The sequence below is a fragment of the Salvelinus sp. IW2-2015 genome, linkage group LG27 (genome assembly GCF_002910315.2).
Source record: "Salvelinus sp. IW2-2015 linkage group LG27, ASM291031v2, whole genome shotgun sequence".
NCBI lineage: Eukaryota > Metazoa > Chordata > Actinopteri > Salmoniformes > Salmonidae > Salvelinus > Salvelinus sp. IW2-2015.
In genome coordinates, this window is record NC_036867.1 from 14094277 (window position 1) to 14113396 (window position 19120).

Below are 19120 nucleotides of genomic sequence, written 5' to 3' on the forward strand. Positions count from 1 at the left end.
GATTGTCCCAAACGGCACCCTATTCCCTATATAGCAAACCATAAGACTCTGGTCAAAAGTAGGGTGCCATTTGGGATACAGACATTGAGTGAGAGTGAATTAATGTAGGGGCTGAGCTGTGTGACAATACATGAGACAGCCACTGACGTACCTTCCAGAGGGGTGGGGGATGGCGTGGGGGCGGGCGAGGGTGACTCGGCCAGCTGGTCTAGTGTGCCACGCTTCTTTCCCTCCCGAGACTTAGCGATGACCATCTGAGCCTTCAAAGCATCCTGCTCCAGAGACTTCATCCTGTTGGAGAGAGAGAGAGAGAGGACCCCATCAGATAGAGAGATGGACAGGCGAGAGGGAGAGAAAGTGAGAGAATGAATGAGAAGAGGGGAGAGAGAGAAGTGAAAGAGAAAAGAGCGATAGAAGTGAGAGAGCCAGAAGTGAGGGAGAGCGAGAGGATACTAAGGCACGGTGCTCTAATGGAGTGGGGAGGACAATCAGACAACACCAGCTGTTGGGTGCTCCTTGTCCTGGCCGGCTGTGGCTCACTCAACCCAGAAATGCTCGTTAATAAGACTACAGTATCAAGACTAGCATGACAGACAGCATCCAGGAGAAAGACTACCTAGACAGGCCCCCAGCTCACAGACTGCTGCAGCCACACTGTTAGTACGACAAAAGATGGATTAAAACCAAGAGACGAGCGAGGGAAAGAAAGAGAGAGAGATTGAGAACGTAGAACGTAAACAAAGTAAGAGACAAAGCTAGCGACTGAGCGAATGGACGCAGCCAGCCAGGACGTGCAGAAGCGGTGACGTCAAAAGCAGTCGGTGAAAAGCACAGTTAGACCCCTAAAACTCAACCCCCCCCCCCAAACCATGGCACCCCACAGCAGCACAACCCCCACATTGGTGTGTGGGCCTGGGCCAGTGGGTGAGGTGAGCAGACCTGAGCTGGGAGGCAGCGGAGGAAGCGGCAGCGTTTTGGGGCTGAGGAGGCGGCACGGTGCCCTGAGACGCCCTCACTCGCGACTGGTAGAGCCTCTTAGCCAGGTCCTGCTCATACTGCCTAACATCCTCCTCTAGGCCATAGGGCCTGCTCCCGCAACGAGGAGGAGGGGGGGACAGGGAGAGGGGGAGGAGGACAGGAATACGCACAGAGGGACAGGCGGATAGGGGACACAGAGAGAGGAAAAAAAGCAGAGATGGGAGGTAACAAGTACTGTTAGACACAGAGAGAGGAAAAAAAGCAGAGATGGGAGGTAAAACATTGAAACGAATAGGAGAGTGTGTGTCAGGGGAAAACCAATGAGACCAGTCTAGCAGAGATGAAAACAGTGAGAGGGAGGCAATCAGAAGTAGATAGAATCTCTGACAATTCCATGAGGAAAAAATGAGAAGAAACACATTTGACAAAAGCAAAGACAGTAGAAACACAGAAAAAGAGCTTGGGAAGGAAAATAGGAATATTGGCCCCTGATGTTTTCTACTTGGCTCAGTACTTAGAATAAATTGATTTATGTCCTTTTTTGTTCACACATATTCAAAATGTCCTTTTGTGTGTGTGACGTGTGTGATTGTGTAAGCGTGTTTGTGTACCTTGCTGCCCTCCACATGGCTCTCTTCTCGGCCTCCAAAGCCCGTTTCTCGGCGGGGGACAGGTCCTTGTCTCCGGCCGGGGCCAGCTCTGGACTCTGCATCCTCAGCCGCTCCTGTTGCCTCCGCTCTGCCTTGGCCGTCCGGATGGGAGCCCCCGACTCTCCAGGGTACACTGGGATCAGACTGGAGGAGAGGGAGGAACACACAATGTCAAAACACACTGCTCACACACACACTTCAGGAGACTCGGTAGTGTCACACAAGTTCGGGAGATGCGTCCCACTGCAGAGACTATGATGCTGATAATCAACACACGCACGGATATGGCTTAAAATCCAGGAAGTGTTAGGTTGTCCTTACCCAGTCATGGAGTTGGGCCGCTGCTGATCTAACCTGAAGCTCTCCTCTAAGGAATTCCTCTGGGAGTCTCCTTTACCATCCACTGACGAGGGCCTATTGGCACAACCATAAATAAGGGAAGATTAATACGCTGAATTTAAAATAAAAAAACTCCACATATATCTTCCATTACTCCAAACAAACGTCTGATAATTATAATGAGCAATCAATTCATCTTGATTTGATTTAAAGTTAATTTCCTAACAAGAGAATAAACTGTACCCTGAGCTGCCACAGTAGCTAGGGGGCGTGGCGCTGTAGCTGGGGGGCGTGTTATAGTGCCTGGGGGGCGTGGCCACAGGCTCCACCTTGTACTCCACCCCATCCAGCAACACCTTGCCCGTGGCCTTCAACACTCCCATCTGCTTCACCAGGTCGTCCTCCTCCTCATCATCGTCATCCATCAGGTACTCCCGCGCCCGCTGCTCGAATCTCCTCTCTGGTTTGGTGGTGGTGCAGAATGAGTTCCATTAGGATGAGATTCATTAAAACCTCAGTGTTTCCCCAACACCAGTCTTCCAGTACCCCCCAACAGGACACATTGTTTGTTGTAGCCCTGAACAAGCACACCTGATTCAATTTATCATCAAGCCCTTGAGTTGAAACAGGTGGACTTATCAGGTGCAACATAAATGTTGTACTCAAGGACTGGTTTTGGGGAAACACTGACTAAAATTAGAGTACATTAGAGCAACTTTCCCCAAATTCCCAGGTTTTCCAAAAATCCCCCCAAAAATCATAAATTCACAGAATTATGAAGGAATAAGCAACTAATTAAGTATCCTCTAAACAGGATTTCTGGAAACTTACTGGAAATGTGAAACCCTACAATTATTATATATATTTTTATCTCAATTTAACCTTCATTTAACTAGGCAAGTCTATTAAGAACAAATTCTTATTTACAATGGCGGCTTAGGACAACTGCCTTGTTCAGGGGTAGAACGACAGATTTTTACCTTGTCAGCTCGGGGATTCGATCTAGCAACCTTCCGGTTACTGGCCCAACGCTCTAACCACTAGGCTACCTGCCGCCCCTAGAAGTGGGTGAAGGGTATGATTTGGCTGGCTGACAAACCTTCCTCCTCCCTCATCTTCTTCAGGTCATCTGCTCCCACCAGGGACACGCGGCCTTTGGGCTTGCTGTCAGGCGTCTGCTGCTTCATGTCGATCTCAAAGTACTTCTGTCTGTCCCTGAAGGAGCGCTGCTCTGGGCTGTCTCTGCCCCCAGGAGATGGAGTCTATGGGGGAGGGGACCATCAGGATAGGAGGGTTAGGATGGAGGCAGAGCAACAGTCATCAACGTGACCCACACCGCCCTCTGGAATGGCCACGGTGACCAAAGACGACATCATTCAGGGTTTGACGTGCAGAACGAAGTGCTAAACGTGAACACATGCAAGATCCCACAGAAATGATTTCCAAACATGCAGATTTGAGATAAACCAACATTTCACCATTTTGAACTGAGAATAATCCGTTTTGAAGATGAGGTTTTTACAGTATATTCAGCACAGCATTCATTGATTGTCAAGCAGTAGGTGGGGAAAAGATAAATTAGGCAGTTGAATCACAACCCAACACCACTAGCCACAATTCATTCTGAGAAGGATGATTGATTGACAGGATCCTACCTCTGACACTAAATGTAGCACCGGCGCCCCTTTTCTATGTAAGTAACAGTGATATAGACACTGCCATCACCACCAAAGCGAAGGGGACCGCAGCCTGATCTGAGCCCGATTACAGGTACCCACGGCGGGGGGGGGGGGTACCTTTACAACCATGTCCATTGAGGCTCTGGAGAGGCGTGGCACTGCTGCCAGACTCAAATAGTCCCGACGGTCAGAGGAGAGGGAGGGTCGGGGAGAGACGGGGGCTGCCAGACCTCCACCTAGTCCTCCGTCCCCCTCTACCTTATCCTCAAACACCTCGTTGTTCAGCTCAGGCTGAAAGAGCCACAGAAGTCGTCACGTGACCGGAGTGTCAGCCCAATGGGACATGACTAACCGCCAATGTCACTTTAATACAGGTTTTTATCTGCACTTCTTGGAACACATTCTGACCTGTGTTGCCATTTGAACTCATTCGACATCACACAGACAACACAAAAACACACCGATGGTCATTAACGCTGTACCTACAACATGTATAGTAATTTGGTACAAAGGCTCACCTCTGGAGAAGGAGAAGGCAGGTTGGAGTGGACGTTGTTCCTCTGGCCATACAGGTCCTGTTGGTGGACGCAGAAGAGAGTGTGTAAGAGGGAAGCAGCCATTGGAACGGCCCAGTCATCACACAGTGAAGAGGCACAAACGTATGGACACAAAGCAGGCAAGGTGATGAGGATGGTTGAGATGGGATTTAAAATGGATGGGACTTCTCAGCACAGGAGCCACAGGCGGCTGATGACGGAACGATTGTTTTCAGAGGGTGAATCGTGAACAGCAGCACCGGGACGACAGAGCTGCTGCTGTGTACAGTACAAAACTAATGACCACATTTCAACACAGTACGGACCACAGTTACAGGCCCAAACGAGGGGGGTGGGGGACCTGCTCTAGTCCGGGGGGGGGGGGGGGGCACAACCAAACGGTGAAGACGACCACCACAGCATGCTTGTTGGGACCCAGGGGGTGCATGGGCGGGGCAACCTGCCTACCTGCAGCGGCGGCTCCAGCATGGCCAGCGAGTGAGGCACGGCGGCAAACGCCTTGTATGCCTGCTTGGGGTTCAGGGAGAACTCATCGATCGTGTCAGGGGAGGGGGCACGAGGCTGCAGCTGGGGGAGGGGGTCAGGAGGCAAGAGAGGGAGGTCCATGAAGTGGGAGGAGCCATAGGGAAGGAGGAGGAGACAGACCAAGACAAGGAGAGGGACTATGAGATAAAACAGCCAAGCTGAAGAAGAAAGTGGGAGAACAGGTAGGTGGGAGACAGACCATGACATGAGGGGGATGTTTCGAGAGACAGACAGTAGGGCTGGGCGGATGAGGATGTGCCTGCCTTGTTGAAGCTATGGCACTCAGGTAATGTGCACAACTCGGCGGCAATAATAACCTTATATACAGGAAACTGGGGGATGGTTGAGATTCAACCCATAGCTGACTTATAGCTGAGGGCTGATGCCGTGGGGTTAGCCCAATCACCAGATGGAATGAAACAAACATTCCAGAACTCCCGTGTGTGCAATTGGTTGGCTCTGGCTACAGTCGCAGCGAGTTAGGCTGAGAATGCAGGTCCACTTTCACAGAGCTCATCTTCAACAACAGCGCTATTACTGTGAGTTCCTGTGTGCGAATGAATGCAGGGACAGGGACCCAGTTCAAACTCTTTGGTAAGTAGCTTCCGAAATGGTATGAAATCATGTTTTAGAATTGTTTTGGCGATTAGCATTCGTGACACTGCTGTGAGTCAGTGAGGCACCGGTTTTTGAGACGGCAGAACAGGGGTGGGGGGGGTCTCACCCTCACCCTACGTGGTGGTGAGGGGTCTTACAGAGGTCTGGGAGTTGATGGGGGAGGGGCCATGCTGGAAGGGGTTGGGACTGCTGTGCCCGTCTCTGCTGTGCCCGTCCGGAGTGCCTGGCGAGGTGCTTGGCCGCCCGCCACCACGGGAGAGTGGCTGGATGGAACCCGGCCTCGTCTGGAAGGGAAAACCACAACAAAGATGTTCACAACTTCAATATAGTCTCAACAGTGAGAAAGGTCTAGGAATGCATACTGTCAATGAAAGACAATGAGAGCACAGATCTTGCCCCCATACGTGCTATATTGAAGGTCAATACCTCATAGGGACTCAATGGCGAGTTATTCTTGGCAGGCAGTGCAGTGGGGGGGAAATGAATGCTTGCCTGAAAGAAAACACAGCAGAATGCATGGAGCTGATACGATGGCTTACATGACAAGTCACACACCCCGATGCTAGCATTTCAACATAGGGTGAAGTTGCCCCTAGATGCTGATCGTGGGTCAGTTTGGCCTTTTCTCCACTAATGGTTCAGGTTAGGATTGGGGAAGGGGAAGCTGATCCTAGATCTTTACCTAGAGGATATTTCACCCTGGCGCTTTCAAGATGCAGGCATGGTCTGTACAGGCGAAAAACATGGTTCTCACACAAACATACACGCAGAATGGAAACGCTTTCGCCACTACTACCCTGACGATGCAAAATTAACGCTAGCTCTGAATTCTGCAACACATCTGTTCTGAAACTGAATAACCTGCAGTAGCTCAGAACACAATACTTGGTAAACATATTTCAACATTGTTTTCACTGCAAAGCTCAGGGTTCCTTACAAATTCCAGCCAAGCTAGAATTAAAAAGGCACAGGTTTCGGGTAGGGTCCTTAACAGGGAGAGAGTCTCCAAAAACGGAGTGCGCATCCCAAACTGCACCCTATTCTCTATGGGCCCTGGTAAAAAGCAGTGCACTATAAAAAGGCAATAGGGCACCATTTGGGGTTTCAACCAGAGTCGAATACTGCACGAAGCAGAGAAAGCATCAGTAATAAGTGGCTATGGCAAGCTCAGCAGTCACACTTGTAGTATAGCTCTGCTGTAGTACAGCTCATTAAAAACAGCTGACACAATGGCAAAGGATCAGACTCTACTGATAGTAGTCTATGGAAGCTGAGCGGACAAAGCCAGGCCAGAGCAGACCACTTACGAAGCGGGTCTCCCTGCCTGCACACAGGGAGCTGGTGGAGGAATGAGCACTGGGCTAGGGAGGGAAGGAGGAAGAGGGTGAACCAGCAGGTAGGGTACCTCAATGCTATCTACACTGTTCTCTGAAGTGACTTATGGAAAAAGATAACATAAATAGGTGCTATGAAAGCGGAGGTGTCAATGAGAGGATTTGTTGGGGGTGGGGTGGACTTACCGGTTGTGTGCTAGGTGAGTAGGGGGCATCTCTAATGGGACTGTCTGTCCTGGGGGGCTCAGTGGAGGGTGCCTAGACAACACACAGAGAGAGACAGAGACAGAGATTTAGCAGCTGTTACCTATTTTACTTTCCTGCTTATTGTGGAACACTTAAGACCAGGATTTCTGGGCAACAGTGGGACTTCTGGGAAAGCCACCAGATTTCTGCAACCCTATTGGTGCAGCAAATACTAGCAGACATGTCCTTGAGCACATACACTTCTCATATCAGTCAACAAGCAGCTACCGCTGGACACCGTGCACTTTAGCATGTGTCTCTACTGTACCATGGTTACCGTTCCTTTCAAACTCATACTTGAGATGTTTAGGATCGAGGCTCGAGTTCCTCCTCACAGCTGTTGAGTGGACATTCCTACCAGTCCAGGACTTCTAGCGGGAACGTTCCACTGCAGAGTCCCTGCTGCGCTGTGCACTCCCACACTCATTCATAGCAGGACATTTCTCCATCTCAATTCCAACAGTCACATGCTCATGGTTATTTTCAATGGGTTAGTGAAGGAGACATCCATCAAAACATGTGACTTTACACATCTCCGTCATTCAAGTCATCTTGGCTGGTTGGTGATTAGCAATGATGAGGTCATACAATAGCAAGCGTGTATCCTTGACTACAGGGAGAAACGCCACGGAAATAAGTCAGATCAGTTTATTACCCTAATGGTTAAGTTACAATGGAAAACTCAAAAACACATCTCTCTCAAACTCTGAGCTGAAACATTTATATTGGTGCGCAGAGACAAAGGGAAGTGCTACTCCTACACCATCCCACTCACTGTGCCACACACCATGCTGGCTAGAACCCACACACGCAGGCCGGCCGCTTGCCTTGCTGAACAACCAGGGCTGCAACTTGCCGCCGCTCCCGTAGCCCATGGGAGGCCCTGATAGGATACGCTCCGAGGGGGGGCGGCCCTTTCCCTTGCGATTGGCCACCAGGAAGGGGTTCTCACTGAAGTTGATTGGCTGGGAGTCCACCAGAATCTCCTCCTCTTCACCGGTAGGCGGGGCTTCCTGTCTAGCTGCTTCTTGATTGAAGGAGGGACTCGGAGAGTGCTGGGACATGTAGAGGGGCTCGGCCTCTGTGATCATAGTGGGGCAGGACTGAGGCAGAGCATGGGGGTCCACGTGGTAGAGGGAGGTGGAGGGCTGCCCCAGGCCAAAGCCCAGGGGCTCTAAGGGGTCAGAACATTGGGTCTGCAGGGGGGCCTCCATGAAGGCAGTCACACGAGACAGAGGAGCGAACTGATGAGGAGCCAGAGAGAGAGAGAGAGAGAGAGAGAGAGAGAGAGAGAGAGAGAGAGAGAGCAGAGAGAGAGAGACGAGAGAGATGAGAGAGAGAGAGAAGAGAGAGGAGAGACGAGAGAGAGAGAGAGGAGAGAGATGAAGAGAGAGAGAGAGAGAGAGCGAGAGAGAGAAGAGAGAGAGAGAGAAGAGCGAGAGCCGGAGGGAGAGCGAGAGATCGGAGCGAGAAGAGAAAGCGGAAGAGAGAGCCGAGAAGATGAGCGAAGAGAGGAGAAGAGAAGGAGAGAGAGAGAGAGAGAGAGAGAGAGAGAGAGAGAGAGAGAGAGAGAGAGAGAGAGAGAGAGATAAAGGCATAGGAAAACGGAAATCAGAACAGAGAGGGATGCCGATAAAACACAGAAAGGGGGAGGGATAGAGAGAACTGAGGAAGAGAAAAAGACCGATATATAAAGACGAGAGGGAAATACAGAGGAGAAGGTGGAAATACAGAGAAGGTAAAGTCCAAGCTAGATAACAAGAGATGGCGACTGATCTCCATGTGTTAAGAAATTAGATAAAGACTGGAGGAAAAGGAAGTGGCGACAGATGGGATAACAGATATGGGGAGCAGTGTTGTGTAAAACGCTAAAATAGACACGCAGCTAATCTCAGAGTTAGACCCACTTGACACTCTGGCAGGCCAGATACCAGAGTCATCAAACACAAAACTCATGTGTGACCAGCACTTAGTGCTACCAGCACATAGTGCTACCACCATGCTCAGAAAACAAGCCTTACGACACAGCCATAGCCTAGTCAGCATCCAAAAACCCAGCTGCAAAATTTCAGTAACTTTGCTAAAAGTCCCCAGGTATTCCGGAAATCCCGGATTTCCTGCTTATTCCCTTCTGATTCTGGGAATTTTCCAAACGGTAGATCTGGAAAAATTCTCAGCCTTACAACTCAAATACCTACCGTCCAGGTCTTGCGCAAAACATCTCTAATGCAGAAGGGCTTTCGGTGTATAAGGGAGGAGCACAGCCCATGTGACAGTTAATTTCATCTGGGGAGAAGGAGATTCGTTTTTTGATTCACGTTATACCAGAAGCATTAAAGGGTTATCTATCCTTCTAGTTACGCTCACATTAACACTGGAGCAGCCTTCCCTGCCACCACCTTTAATAAACCAAACGCCATCAGTACAGTTGGACAGAAGACACTTAGGCTTCAGTTTACTCCTTACATTACGAATCAGGCCTCAATACACTCCACATACGGGACAACAGAGAGTTCATTACAGAAGCAAACCACAATGCCGGCCTTCATGCGTGACTAGATACAATACCGCACACAACTGTGGATAAGGTCCTTGGATAAAATAAATATTCTTTAACCAGAACGTGGCGTCACAGGTTGTGTTCCACAGGCAACACAGGTTTCGATCAACTCAAAACGTAATGTGCAAAATATGCCATGGCTTAAAGTCGGACGAGGCTTAGTTACTTCAGAACTACATTGTCCCGTGCATTCCACGACAATGGCCTTGACATGTCATGACAATCCAAATGGCGTTGCTAAGAATACATGCAGTCTTGAATTGTGACACATTGTAGTGTCGTCTTGGCGGACATGCCGGTAAAAATGTTGCCTATAGTATTGGAGGTCAGTGGGGTCACCCGCTGGGGTGGAATGTGAACAAGTACCCTTTTGGCACAGGCTCGGAAGACAGTAGAAGACAGCTGGGGGGGGGGGGGAGGGGGAGAGGACCAACATGCCAACTAACGTTACCCAGCCACCCTGGGAAAGGCTGGAGCCAAGTAAGTTTAATTACGAGACAATCCTGTTTACCGCATACTTTTAATGCCAAGAAGCACTAATAATCTTCTGGTCATTGAGTGGTCCTCATTCCAACTGTAATGCATAGCCATAATGCAAGAACAGCTGCACGAGATAGATAGATGTATATATATATATATATATAGATAGGTTTAGCGTTTGCAGAAAAGCCCCATGGCTTAGTACAAGAGCTTAGATTCCTAATCTACCCACTGTGGCATAAAGAGAAAAAAAATATCTAACCCAAATACCTCGAAATACAATAACCATCCCTACTACAAACTAAGCAAGGGGGAAAAAAGAGCAATTTTGTCACAAACTATAGCCTTGCCTATTCATTTATCTATGCAGACCCTAAAACAGTGACAGGTCTGAGACGGCCAAAGTCAGCACCTTGTCAGCTCATAAATCCTTAGTCATTCACATCGTTAGCAAAATGGCTGCCGTTCACACATGGAGCTGGAACACAGAACTGACACAAAGACGGTCCAGAAAGCATCTCAATGTACTTGAATAGACGAAGGAAGGAAACGCACAAATATAGGACGATAAAGAGAGAAAGACACAGAAAGTAGAGCACAGTCAATCCGCAGTCTTGTCTGACACTGTCCCTATACTCACTGTGGGCTGTTGGTTGAAGGGACCAGGGGTGCAGTAGCTCCACTCAGACCAAACTCTTCCAGGGACACTGACTGAATGACCGAGAACCCACATTGGGACACTCTCCCTCCCTCTTTTGCCCGCACCCCTCCGACTCCAATCTCAGCCAGGTTTAAAATAACCCCGAGCAGAGTCTGGGTGGTGTTGGGGGCAGCTGTCCCCCTCCCCCAAATCAACCCAGAGACTCCAGTGCTTTTTACTGTACCAGCTACCAACCATTTTGGCTGCATAATTTCCCTCCATCCCAGCAGATGATGTACATTCCTATGCAGCCTTTAGTTTTTCTTTGTGTACTCGCTCTTCCATTCGTCTCTGGCTTTTTTTCTTCTTTAGGCGATGTCTTTATGCCAAGGTGGACGCACCAACATAACCTGCAGTGCAACAGTAATCGTCTCCATTAACAATACAAATGGATCCTGTTTTGGGATGCAGTGCTTCATCATCACATCACAGAATTCAACGGAATGGTTAAGTTGCATTGTAGATGCTGTCGATTCTTTGGGCCTGGCATACGCTAGACAGGAGGCCCAAGACGTTGGGGAGGAGGGCGTTTCAACATTCTCCCCCTGGCCTCCAGAGGCACCTGCTTGGCCTCTGGTCACAGAGTTTCCCGGGAAGATAAACAGGGCAGATTCCACAGGGAGGTCTATTCTGGTCGCAATGGGGCCATTTCCAAGATAGTCAGCAAACAAGTCCAGGCATTTCAACCCAGGCATTTCACAGCCTTAGTCAGGAATCACAGGGTATATAAGAGTTACCTCATCATTTCACTGTAATCATCAAAATGGGGTTTGCGTTACCTTTCAAGTAAAATCCTTAAATTATTAACTTCAATTTACCCTGTTGACCTTCTGCAGAGCGGTGGTGGGCAGTGCGGCCAGCGTCCGGTAGTCCAGATTCAGAGGTCCAGTGCCCAGGTTCTGAGGGAACAGAAGGTTGAATGTCAGACCTACTGAGGGGGGGGGGGAAACACTTCCTGTCATACTACTCTCATGTGTCGCTCAGTAACTGACCAAAGCTACTTTGTCATTACATAAATATGTATTGAAGCACAAGTTTCCAGAACATTCCAATCCAAATATTATAGTAAATTCATCTGGACTGGAGATGTCCCCTTTCTGGTAGGGAGATGGTTGGTTGAGCTGAGGACTCGGAGGCCCAGGGGGTATCAGTCTCACCTCGGTCTCCTCTTCTAGCAGGCGAGTAGCCTCCTCACGCTCCAAGCGCATGCGCTCCTTCATCGAGAAAAGGGGGAGGTGGAGAGGAGGAGGACACCCAGCCACACACACACACACGTGTAATTATAGAGAATGAGGGTGAAATGAGTGAAGGTGGGATGGAAAGTGAAATAGGCAAAAAGACAAAGATGGAGAAATGAAGTGGCGGTGGGATGAGTGGAGATGGTGTACGGACGACCCAGACACATTGTGGGGGTAGGAGAAAGGGYGMGGGGGGGGGGGGGGGGGTAAGAAAGAAGATAAAAGGAGAGAAAGGATAGAATCCACACACATTAGAAAAGTGCTCAGTTTATTTGCCACAGTAGCAGCAAAAGCATGCGAGGGAGGACTTGGCTACGTAGTCTCACTCACCACCTCTTCTCTCTCCCACTGGGACGTCTCTCGCGCTACCTCCACCTCCTAGGAAATAGATTTTTAGGTCAAAATGTTTCATATTAACGGGCATCCATTCTGTTATGCGTTTGAGGAAACATACGCTCCTTATTTTGTTAATCACTTTGCACTAGCACCTTTTGTTATTCTTTGGAGCATGGATTAAATTTAGTATATTTTTGCATCTCGGCCTCCTTGGTTTTACCTTGTCATGGTTTGTGCACCGGCCACCATCCATTGTAGCCTGAGCACAGAACCTCACACTGGATTTCTGCYTCATATTATTCTCACCTTCTGTAGGATGTCCATCTCCTCAGGACTCAGGTCTCGGTCTATAGAGGAGATGCTCTCCATGCTGTTCTTACGCACGATGCCCGCCGCAAAGGGGTTGGCAATGATGCCCGGCGACGCCTGTGAAGACGCACAATAAACACAGCGTCCATTTTGAATCTGACTCTGCAACTGAGGGTCATTAACAACCCGGAATGGATGTCAGTTTCCCTTACCTCTATGGCGGCAGCGTTGCCTGGGTCGAAGCCGTCACACACCAGCATGAACAGTGTGTCTCCCACGGCGCGGAGKACGCGCACGGCCTCCGTGTGGGTCATGCCCAGCAGGCTGTGGTTGCTCACCTCCAGGATCCGCATGCCCACCAGCAGACGGCCGTCTCTGGCCGCTGCACCACTGGAGCTCACCTACAGCGGGCAATGCAGGGGGGGGGGATAAGGCAATACCACTAAAGGGAAAACCATCTACATTGGGGTAGTGGTTGACCCGGTGAGAAAGACAAGACGTAATGCCTAAAGGTACCTTGGATATGAAGATGCCCTCATCGGTGGCGTCGAAAGGGTTGCCAGCGTGGCCTTTGGCACCGCCACGTATGCTGATGCCCAGCTTCTCTCCAGTCTGCTTCTGGATCACTATCTCCTGTATAGGGACACATAGATCAGGATATGGGACTGTGTGTGTGGAGAAGGGGACAGAAGGTGTGTGTGTGTGTGCGTAGGCCTGTGTGTGTGCGTAGGCCTATTTCCGTGTACATGTGTGTTTACGAGACGTCACCTGCATCCCCGGCGGTGAGGGGTCCCTGCGCACCAGCATGCGGATCTCCTGTTTGTTGGAGAGCAGGGCTTTAACAGCCTCCTGGTGGGTGGCGTGGCGCAGGTCGATGGTGTTCACCTCCAGTATCCTGTCCCCGACCCGCAGCCCACTCTGACACGCCAAGCCATGCGGGATCACCTAGCACAGGCAGACAGAGGGTGAGATACACAAACCAGGAAACATGGGAGCAGGGAAAATATATATGAGAGGAGAGAGCGAGCGAGCGAGCCACCTTCGAGATGAAGACACCAGGCTCGCTGATGCCGAACGGATGACTGGCATGGTCGCTGCCTCCCACGATGCTCAGTCCCAGAGGGCCGCCCGCCTTCACCAACATCACTTCCTGTCAGGAGAGGAAGTGAAGCGACTAACGTAAACAGTGTTGTCTATAAATATTTATTTTAGGGACTTTGACTAGGACAGGGGCACCAGAAAAACAGTATCTGGAGAAAAACATCACAGACAGAGTGTTCCAGCAGACAAATACCAAATACACATTTCAACTCAATACCTTAACCCAGAGAGCCCCCTATTTGACAAGACCACAAACCATCTATGGAACTACCACATCTACTTGTAAATGAGACTAGACACAGGCCTAAGCTCTTAGTCAATGGAACAGACCCCACTTCTTGGCATTATTCACTCTGAATAATACAGCATTTCACTGGGCCCCACTAAAACATCCTAGCATACAGTATTCAACTTAGGTTAGGACTAAGTCTTCGTACCATCGTCTCTGGAGCTGGAGAGCAGTTGAGATAAAGGCCAAATGAGAAGGCATTAAAACTGGAATAAATCTGAAGGTCCTTCATGGTAACTAACCACCACCCTCACCACACTGTACCATCTTCCCTCTCTCCCTCAGTCTCACCTCGATGGGGTACTCGTCCTGCAGCGGCCGGCTTAGGTGGGTCCCGTGGGGCGAGTCGTCGTTGCCCTCCTCCTGATCGGGCGAGTCYGAGGGCTCTGGGGGCGGGGGGGAGTGGGCGCGGGCGCGGGACAGGCCCGGGGAGCCCCCTGCGGTGCCCGGCTCGGCCTGGTCGCGCTCCACCAGGAGGGCGATGGTGGGGGAGGTGCCGGTAAGCAGCGCTACTGCCTGGTCATGCCTGGCCTCTGTCATGTCTACACCATTGATCTGAATCCAACGGCACAACCAATGAGGGCGGGAATCAGTAGGCTGACTGACCAACCACAGTGTGTGACACTCAGGACTGGAGGCTCGGTGAGGGCGGACAGCCATGTGTTCAGACTCGTGTCATTACTGAGTAGAAGAACATCACGTTGCCATAAAGCTGCAAATCATCACTGTAAAATAACTCTCAATCATCGCTCAATATAGTACATTGAGATGTACCGTACCAAAGCAAGCCTGAGTGTTTGAGTGCATGTGTGACTGTGTGAGAGAGAGAGATAACTGAAGACACCAGGAGCCAGCATCCATACAGAGGAAGGGAGGCAGGCGGAGAGAGGAGAGAGAGGGAGGAGCAGAGGGCAAGCTAGCAAGAGAGGAGATTATCCTGGAAGCTACAGTAGGAGAAACCCTTTCTCCAATATTCCAATCTCAAAAAGTAGTCCTAAAAGTCCTGTCAACACAATATACTATATTTAAGACTTTGGCCAATCTGACTTATGTCCATTCTATCCAATTGCCTWGCTCACTGAAAACACCGAGGGCAATATCATATGATGACGGCCAAATGGGCTGATTGAGTCAGCAACGGCACGCAGAGTCGTTAATACTTCTCTACAGGGCCAGGCCGAGTTATACAGCTCCATCTCAGTACTGCTCCTAGACCTTGTCTTAAGCTGCAGAAATGGTCAACTATCCTATTACTTTGCAGGGGGAATTTGAGGATGGATTGCAGTCTGTAAACTTACATGAACGAGGTCCTGAGTGATTGAAGAAAGTGGCCGATTGGTCCTCTGGTCCAAGTGACAAACAGAAGCCAGCACTGACCATACAGTACCGGCTCTTACCATTGGCTGATATGCTTACTGTGGCTGCTGCTATGGTAATACATGCGGTTACCACGTCAGCCGTTCCAGAGTGTGTGTTTGCCCCCCCCCCCCCCTCTCACCACCACACCCCAACAGGCAAGGAGACACAATGTGCATTAGTGGCCATGCAGAGAGAGAGAGAGAGAGAGGGAGAGAGGGGCAAGAGCGCGAGAAATAGAAGGGGGGAGAGAAAGAAAGAAAGCGTAAGGGAGAAGCAGAGAGTAGGTAGGAACAGAAACATTCATGGAGCCATTCTATGATCCCCCCCTCAAATAGGAGGGAGAAGAGGATTTGGGAGAGAGAAAGAGAAACGGTTATGATTCAGAGAACGAGACAGGAGTAGCCATAGGAGACGAGGCCACCGCACCACACCGCACACAAACGTGACTGAGGTTAGCAAATGTTGAGATTGAATGAATCGAGATTGGTTCAGGAGAAAAATTTTAAAAAGCTGGAGGAGCCTGTACAAAATCATATCAAGGCCCTATCTTTGCAGCCAATGGACCATGGTCATAGGTATGGGCATGAGGGTACATGCAACTCTGGCAAGACCGTGCTACAGAACGAGAACACCATTACGATGCCAAAGAGAGGCGCGCACAGTGAAGCAGCATGCAGCAGGAACCTTGGCTTCAGCTGTCAATCACATACATATCAGCTAAGGTCATGTTTGTCCAGCCGCTGCGTCCCAAATGGTTCCCTARTCCCTATAWAGCTCACTGCTTTTGACCAGAGCCCACAGGGAATATGGGTGCTATTTGGGACGCAGCCTAGATGGACTGGCAGCAGCGGCACAGGACAAGCAGAGGCCCAATTCTCTCAAGTGGGATAAGTGTTAGTTGTCATTATAGTTGTGTTTGTTTTGGAAGTAGCAACCGGTGTGTGCACGCTTGGTTGTCGAATGGGTGTGCGCTTGCTTGGTGTGTTTTGCAGGAAGTTGACACAGACCGAACCCAAGCTAATCKAATTCATCTTAAGACAAGACTAGACTTGGGGATCATAACAGTGTAATGCGGAATACTTTGCTGCAGTAAGTTTTGCATGATCCCTTCACTAAAAGTGAACAAACGGAAGAATAYGAGTGGGAAAGAGTTGTCTTTCACTATGGCAGTACCTGATCAAAACCATCTGTCACAGTTACAAAAAGAACAGGCAGCCTTCATTTCAACATAGCTYAATGCACTCACTATGCAGCAAGTCACTCCGGAAAACAGTGCTTGCTAAATGACTAAAATYRGTATGTTAACATTTCAACTAAAACATTGGCATGAAAAATCAAAGAATTTAAATGAAGACAGGAGGATAAGGGCGAGAGAGGAGAGAAAAGCATTGGTGAGGTCCAAAATGGCTCTATTCCCTGGTCAAAAATAGTGCACCACACAGGGAATAGGATTCCATTTGGGACGGCTCCATGGGGCTAAAAACAGAGGAGTGGAGCAGTACTCACGGTGATGACCCTGTCCCCGACGCGGAGCGTGCTGTCTCGGTGGGCCGCCCCTCCCTCTGCGATTCGGGAGATGTAGATCCCCTGAAGAGACGGACAGAGTCAGGAGACCGATCATAATGCGACGCCCTTCGGTTTAACCTACAGTGACGTGTCTGCTAGCTGTGTACCTGGTCACCCAGGGAGGGGAGGGGGTGAGACTGGTGCAACAATGCACTGCTAGCTCCATCACTGCCAGTCAGTCTATTCTGGGATGGCGGTTACCACAGGGTCAGCAGGGGACGTCCCGTAACGACTACTTCACACAGCCAGGACAAAATATAGCCTTGCCTATAGCCTATATTCACGGTCACTAGTCTAATGCCGCTCTCAATAGTTGGCTTGGGCTTGTTCAGAAGTATTTCTGTGTTGGGTTGTGAGCACAAGAACACCATAATGCCTTTTATTACACTCCACTACCAACAACAACGCAAACAAATCCAATATTTAGCTGAAAACCTATACAAAATATTGAGGTCGCACTCAACAAAAATGGTAATAATTCAATCCTACTGCAGTAAAAAGTTCAGAGGTTAAAGTTCAGAGGTGGCTAAGGCTACAGGCCAGTAACACCTCATGGACAACAGAGTCCGCCGCTCACGGTGACACGGAGACCCTGAGTCCTCCAGTCCCTTTGCCTGAAGAAGAGAGTTCCACAAGCTGCAAGGATGACCAAACTCCTCTTTGGACTTACAAACGATCAAATCAAAACTTTATTTGTCACATGCTCCGAATACAACAAGGGTAGAGTTTACCGTGAAATGCTTACTTACAAGCCCTTAACCAAACAGCGCAGTTCAAGAAGAGTTAAGAAAATATTTACCAAGTAGACTAKAGTAATAATAAAAAMTAACACAATAAGAATAACGAGGCTATATACAGGGGGCACCGGTACCGAGTCAGTGTGCGGGGGTACAGGCTAGTTGAGGTAATTTGTACATGTAGGTGGGGGTGAAGTGACTATGCATAGATAATAAACATCATGTACACGTGCAAAGTGCAGGCCTACTCCTAGCCCGCCTCAACAGAGACCATCTTGATCCATTCCAGAAAAGGCACAACATGACTTAGACTCCAACGGTGAGCGTGCGTCTCAGTTTCTGTCCGTGGYCTCCCTGGGCTGTGGGGGTCTGTTTGAGAGCAGTATTGCACAGGACATGTAGCCATGAACGTTGCCAATGCGGTGGCCCCAAAAAATACCCACATCCCAGTTACACAGGACCMATCAGGTGTCAAGGCTCGCTATTCATATCTGTCTCCTTGGCGACGGCTGTAAAACGTCAGGAGTGGAAAAGTGGCTGTCTGAATGATGGAAACCTTGGAGGGGTTGAAGGCTATGACTGGGCATTAAACAGAAATAGGTAGGAAACSTACCACTCCTGACTAGACTTCTCCCTCTAATGCTGTAGCTAGTGCAGTTAGGTGCCGTTGACTTGTGAAGTGGGACAACCTGACACCACACACAGTGTTTCACCACGAAGGGATTAAATATTCARCAGGGATGAAATGGCGTCCAATACTCCTCCACCACACGACCTAGATATGGAAACTCTACGGCGTGTCTCACTGTGTCTACTGTACATTCAGCAGGTACGTGTGTGACTCTGTGTCTAATGTACACTAAGGACGCGCGTCTCTCTCACCAAGTCCCCCGTGCGGTAAGCTGTGGAACCCTTGCCCCCGGCGATGCTGAAGCCCAGGCCCTTGTCGTTGCGGACCAGGCAGGCAGACCGCCTGTGTCGGGGGCCTGCGGGGGAGCTGGCTTCCATGCAGAAGGGCAGCCCGCTGGCCCGTCTCTCCCGGGGGAAGTAGTCGTCCTCGGGCCTCAGCGGCGTGGTGGTGATGGCGTTCTCCGGCTCCACCATGTGCTCCCGGATGACGCTCATGGAGACGGCGGTGCCCGAGCTGCGCAGGGCTTCCACCGCCGTGTGGTGCTCCGCCCCCTGGAGGGCCACGCCGTTCACCTGAGAGGGAGGGAGCAGAGACCATGGTTCACATGGCTCTCTCTACAGTCAAAAGGCCTGMTCATGTAGACCATGAACGCAACATCTTATCGTGCGTGCACAGACTTTACCTCGAGGAGTTTGTCTCCCACTTTGACCCCAGCCCGGGCCGCAGGTCCGTCCTCAGACACCCTGGAGATGAAGATGCCCTGGAGGGACAGACAGACGGACGGACTCTAGTACACAGTCACAAGGCCCAATAGGTCCGCAGAATAGGAAAGCGTCCCAAATAGTACCCTGTTCCCCATGTAGTGCACTACTTTTGAACCGGGGCCCT

General features: G+C 50.0%; 1 protein-coding gene across 14 annotated transcripts in view; it reads right to left on the bottom strand.

Moving 5' to 3' along the window:
• scrib (scribble planar cell polarity protein) overlaps nt 1-19120 on the bottom strand; it is a 107517-nt gene that overhangs the window by 6271 nt on the left and 82126 nt on the right. For 5 of the 14 annotated variants that reach the window (XM_023972709.2, XM_023972710.2, XM_023972705.2 and 2 more), the window contains 25 exons: nt 18915-18992; nt 18484-18804; nt 16805-16885; nt 14231-14494; nt 13589-13699; nt 13318-13494; nt 13066-13182; nt 12762-12950; nt 12547-12666; nt 12235-12282; nt 11824-11880; nt 11485-11565; nt 6867-6938; nt 6654-6707; nt 5773-5838; nt 5484-5630; nt 4651-4770; nt 4165-4221; nt 3764-3937; nt 3067-3229; nt 2211-2427; nt 1950-2042; nt 1590-1772; nt 940-1086; nt 152-291 (listed from right to left, as the gene is read on the bottom strand). In XM_023972709.2, the coding sequence (XP_023828477.1) occupies nt 152-291; nt 940-1086; nt 1590-1772; nt 1950-2042; nt 2211-2427; nt 3067-3229; nt 3764-3937; nt 4165-4221; nt 4651-4770; nt 5484-5630; nt 5773-5838; nt 6654-6707; nt 6867-6938; nt 11485-11565; nt 11824-11880; nt 12235-12282; nt 12547-12666; nt 12762-12950; nt 13066-13182; nt 13318-13494; nt 13589-13699; nt 14231-14494; nt 16805-16885; nt 18484-18804; nt 18915-18992 (3277 nt within the window). The remainder of the gene's footprint in view (nt 1-151; nt 292-939; nt 1087-1589; nt 1773-1949; nt 2043-2210; nt 2428-3066; nt 3230-3763; nt 3938-4164; nt 4222-4650; nt 4771-5483; nt 5631-5772; nt 5839-6653; nt 6708-6866; nt 6939-11484; nt 11566-11823; nt 11881-12234; nt 12283-12546; nt 12667-12761; nt 12951-13065; nt 13183-13317; nt 13495-13588; nt 13700-14230; nt 14495-16804; nt 16886-18483; nt 18805-18914; nt 18993-19120) is intronic. The other 9 variants (XM_023972708.2, XM_023972707.2, XM_023972713.2 and 6 more) reach the window with 9 other exon arrangements.